At 43.9% G+C, this 5,310-nt stretch overlaps 1 protein-coding gene across 2 annotated transcripts in view; it reads left to right on the top strand.

Moving 5' to 3' along the window:
* Nucleotides 1–369: 369 nt before the first annotated feature.
* PPP1R3G (protein phosphatase 1 regulatory subunit 3G) overlaps nt 370–5,310 on the top strand; it is a 54,169-nt gene continuing 49,228 nt past the window's right edge. For both annotated transcript variants that reach the window (XR_011020601.1, XM_068234617.1), the window contains exon 1: nt 370–1,607. Coding sequence is in view for 1 of the 2 variants with exons in the window: in XM_068234617.1 (XP_068090718.1) it covers nt 615–1,607 (993 nt within the window). In the remaining variant the exon portion in view is untranslated. The remainder of the gene's footprint in view (nt 1,608–5,310) is intronic.

Raw genomic sequence — 5,310 nt, forward strand, 5'->3', positions numbered from 1 at the left:
GTGGAGTCCCGACAACAAAAAGCAAGGCTGAGAGCCTTGGCTATAATAAAAGAGACATAAAAATGAACTTTCTTTAAATGTTAATTTGAAATAAATATATATCGCCCTGCTCAGTAAAAACCTGCAGTATTTTAAAAGCAATGTAAATAATTAAAAATAATGTGTTTTATTATTTTCTCCTTTTGTTCAAATAACAATGGCAGAGGAAGCATTTTCCCCACAAGTGCGCCGCAGACAGACAACAGCCAGAGCGAAGTGACTTTCTCCCTGGGACGCAGCAGCACGCCAGTCAATAGTGGGGCGGTACCGCACGGCACAATGCTGAGGGGGCGTGGAGAGGGCTCGCCTGTACTAACTGCTTCGCAGAGAGGAAGTTTGCTGACTGTCAGTTGCCTTTACATGCTGAGCTGCACGAACTCTGGGGGAGGAGACCAATCGTATACAGCCTACATGGGAAGTGTCTGAGGGGAGCTTCCCAGCAATGGACGCAAACTCTGCCTGTCCTTGACTTGCGCAGGAATCAAGCTGCTAGCCTAGCAGTGATCGTCATACAGGTGGACACTGGACATGACAGGACAGCCCTGTGCTGTGTGAAGCGCACTTCCCCTCCGACTATGCAAGAGCAGCGCTTTTGCTTGCAGGCTAACATGCACGGGAATGCAGGGGAGCAGCTGTCTGCTACACTGACCACTGAGCAACAAAGTAACACTTTCCAGCGTCTAGATAACTGTGAAGCGCAGCCCCGCGCGGCTCTGGAGCAGCCCCTGCTTACTAACCTGCACCAGCAGTACCTGGTTTCAGTGGGTGATGACTTGGAGCAACAACAGGACATGAATGAGGAATTGCATGGAGCTACAGGAGTGCAAGAGCTTCAATATAATGCCCCCAGACTAGAGATCTCTCCTGTTGCTCCTCAGTTAGGAGAAGAAAGTTTGCTGCAGCAGACAGACTCAGCTACTGGGGTTGAGGCTCTGTATTGCCCTGGATGCCAGGAGATTGCAATCCTGGAGGAAGAGGATCCTCAAACAGAGCTCCAGGGCAAACTAAGTTCACTGCATTTGGGCGAACATAAAGCTTACTTGAAGAGGAAAGCCTACAGTTTTAATAGGGAAAGAGGGGCGTTCCAGTCATTTCCCAGCCATGATGTCAGACTTCCCATTAGTGACATCAGATATCCAGAACACCTTGCTACAGAGGAATCGCCTCGCAGAAGAGCTCGGTCATTGCCATGGAACTCTATCCCCGAGGTGGAGGAAGAGGAAGACTCTCTTTTGTGTTGCTGCAAATTAAAGAAGAGGGTGCAATTTGCAGATTCCCTTGGGCTGACCCTGACCAGTGTCAAGCACTTCTTGCCTTCTGATGAACCGCAGGTACCTCCGGCTGTGTTAGCCAGGCTGCAGAGCTTCCCTCCAACTGTGAGTGCACAAAGGACTGAACAACTTCTTCAGGATGAACTTATCAGTGCAGACCTGGCACCTTCAAGTTCTACCCCTGTGGAATTACTTGAAAGACTAAATGAACAAGGAATGTGTCTGGAAAAGGTTTCCTCTTCTAGCTTCGGAGTTCGAGGCTATGTTCTAGTGAAGGACCCAGGAGAGAATGCTCAGGTGAAAATCAGATACACCTTCAATGAATGGCTCTCTTTCCTGGATTGTCCAGCTACTCTTGTTGGGCAAAGTGCTGCCTTACCAGTTGCATCTGAATGTCAGCGGTTTCACTTTAATCTCTGCTACCCACCTGCTACCTCTTGCATACATTTTGCAATATGCTCCAATACAGGTCAAGGGCAAGAGAGGTGGGACAACAACATGGGGGCCAACTACACGGTGAACTGTCAGCAAGGTGTGACCCCTGGAGTCCAGCCTCCTAGTCCTGAGCAGGAGGAGTGGTGGAGTAGTTCCCAAATGTGGTAGTGTCCTCCACTCTCATTTGCTAAAAGCCCAACTGTATTTGCAGAGAATCCCAGCTTCCATCATACAATATGATTTCTATATTGTAAGCAGCAGAGTGCAATACAATTGATTGGGGGCAGATATTGGGTTATAGAGCACTTTTCTTTTTTTCCGTTTGACTTATGCACAATGCTCACGTGATTTTATGGGGAAATTTTAGCTTTTGTTGTACAAATATTTCACTTTGGCTGCCAAAGCATGTTTGCAACACTTTTATTTCCTATATATGGCACTGAATGTATGTAGTAATATGCAGCATAGTACAGCTTCTGAGTTCTAAGAACTGCTAGGAAGGTTGAACCTTCCAGCTGTATTATGCCATACAAGCTCTTATTTGCAATTTCCACAGTGAGGTAACATTTCCTTTACAAATAAAACTTTTAATATGCTGAATATGAACCCATGTAGTATAAGAAATTGTGTATAGTATGAGGATAAAATTAAATGCGTACTGCAAATAGTAACAGGTATTTTTTTTTCCCCAAATATACAATCATGGTTTTTGTTTTTTTTGGGAGACTGCTCATGACTGGGGTGATTGAGATGTTAATGATTACATTGATGCATCTGCTGCTGCATGTAATTGCTGCAATAATTTGCATCAACTTGAGATTATTGGCATGTCATTAACTATTCTAAGGGCTGGAACCCACAAGGGCGTGTTTGTGAGCATTTATGCTTCATACACACTTGAGATAAAAGTCTTTGGAAAAGGCAAGATCACAGACCAATTTTACCCCCTTCCATGTAATATGAGAGCCATACTCTACACAGTCTATTCTATGGAACTGCACTCCCCATCAAATAAAATCTTTGCAGGATGCTGCACACAAAGATGCCCGTACACACTCAAAAGATCATTATCTGCAAAAGATCTGTTCCTGCTAAAGATCCATTCCTGCAAAATGCATTCATAGTCTATGATATCTGCAGATACTCATACACACTTGGTTTAACAGACAATCATCTGCGGATCAGATCCACCAGGATGGATTTTCAGATCTGCAGATGGATGATTGCTTGATCTGCAGATGAAGTCTGTTAAACAAGGTGTGTATGAGGATCTGCAGATCTCATAGGTATGAATGCATTTTGCAGGAATGGATATTTTGCAGGAACAGATCTTTTGCAGATAATGATCTTTTGAGTGTGTACGGGCATCTTTGTGTGCAGCATCTTGCAAAGATTTTATCTGATGGGGAGGGCAGCTCCATAGAATAGACTGTGTAGAGTATGGCTCTCATACTACATGGAATGGGGTAAAATTGGTCTGTGATCTTGCCTTTTCCAAAGACTTTTATCTCAAGTGTGTATGAAGCATTAGGGAGCGCTTGAAAACGCTAGCGGTTTCCCAAAACGCTCAGTTAATGGATGGGGCAACTTCCACAGGAGCGCTTGCAAATGTGAAAATCGCAAGCGCAGGACATGTAGCATTTTGTTAGCGTTTGCGCTTCAATGTAAAGTATATCATCGCTGGCGTAATCGCTCATCCAAACCTGCACGGAGCGATTTTGCTAGCGTCTTCTAGTTACTGCACACTGTAACAAAATTAATTGAAAGGACCAATCAGACTTTAAAACGCTAATCGCTACGCAACCGCTGGCAAATTGATACTTTTTAAAAACGCTCATGAAATCACTTACAAACTGCTCATACAAAACGCTAGCGCTTGCGTTTTGCAGTGGGTTCTAGGCCTTACTCCTGATCTGCTTTAAGGCCTGGAACCCACTAGCAGTGCGTTACTAAGCAGTTGTGATTTGAAAAGCTTTTACTAATGTAATGCTGTGGGTGTGATCCCACTTGAGGGATGTGAATTTATAAAACTGCCCCACAGCATTGTATTAGCAAGAGCTTTTCAAATCATTAGCGCTTAGAATAAGCTGCTGGTGGGTTTCAGCCCTTAGGCCACGCGGTGCAACTGCCGCTTTACAAAATCTTACTGCAATTCAGTGCACCACCTATGCAAAGTTCACTGTGCGGCGGGTGCATTCCGGTATAACTGGTTGCGGTGTGGTAACACTGCATGCAGTGTGTTACCGGTAAACGCATGCACCAACATTAGTAGTGGAGCATATTTTTCATTGACTGAATGCTTCACTGTACCCGTCGCAACGCTAACATAGCATGCAGTGCCTTTGTCTCTATCCATTATGTTGTGTTTCTGCTCGTCAGGCGCAGTGAACGTAGCTCAGGCTACTTTTACACTGACACGTTGTATCAAACAATGTAATCTCATAGCCCTGCATGTGATTATATTGTAATGGCATGTACACATTGGTGCATTAGCAGTGTGATGGTATCCATTAGAATAATGTGAGACATGCTGTGGGTTACTAGACTACTTGCTCGTTTATGCTTTGCGGTATGCATCGCATCGCCATCTTTTCCCTTCTGTTGCGATACTGTTTTTACAGGATGCATAACGTCCCAGTATGAAACGTGCCTTCAAGGACAACTAAAGTTAGAGGTATGTGGAGTCTGCCATATTTATTTCCCTTTAAACAATGCCAGTTGCCTGGCACTCCTGCTGATCCACTGCCTCTAATTATAATAATTTTAGCCATAGACCCTGAACAAGCATACAGCAAATCAGGTGTTTCTGACATTGTCAGATCTGACAAGATCAGCTGCATGCTTGTTTCAGGTGTAATTCAGACACTACTGCAGTCAAATACAGTAGATTAGCAAGACAACCTGCATTGTTTAAAGGGGAATAAATATGGCAGATTCCATACTCTTCTCAGGCAGTGTTAGTGTTTTCTGGCTCACAGCCAAGGATAGAAATGGGGGTGGTCAGTGAGATGCAAATAATCTGGCGCTCTTCTAATTTAGGGGACCCAGAAGGAAACCTCATAGGGAACAGTTCTCTAATCCCAGCACAAAGCATTGTGATTGGCTGAATAGTGTGGGCATAGTTTACTACAACAGTTAGCAGTTTTGAGAAGGTGCAGTCCACCCAATCACGTTAGCAGAATTTCCTTATGAGGTTTCCTGCTGGGTCCCCTAAACTAGACTGGTGCCAATACTTCCAAGTTGATGCAGCATTATACAAATTTTACATGCACATTTATGCAGCACGACCGTTGACCAATTGGATCTTACCAAGGTGATATTCTTTTGGTGCATACAACATTTCTATAATTCCTAATCAACTCATAATTATTTGCATCTCCTTAATCTTCCCTAGTAGTGAATTGGAATAGTGCAATTCCAGTTATATGCACACCTGCAGTTACAATATTTTTGATAAAGCAACTCAGGACAGTCTGGAATTACTTTTTTGGTACAGTTCTTTTACAGGTATTCCCTGGTTACCGAACAAGATAGGGACTGTATTTTGGTTCTTAACCTAAACCTG

Source organism: Hyperolius riggenbachi, chromosome 5, assembly GCF_040937935.1.
Source record: "Hyperolius riggenbachi isolate aHypRig1 chromosome 5, aHypRig1.pri, whole genome shotgun sequence".
Lineage (NCBI taxonomy): Eukaryota > Metazoa > Chordata > Amphibia > Anura > Hyperoliidae > Hyperolius > Hyperolius riggenbachi.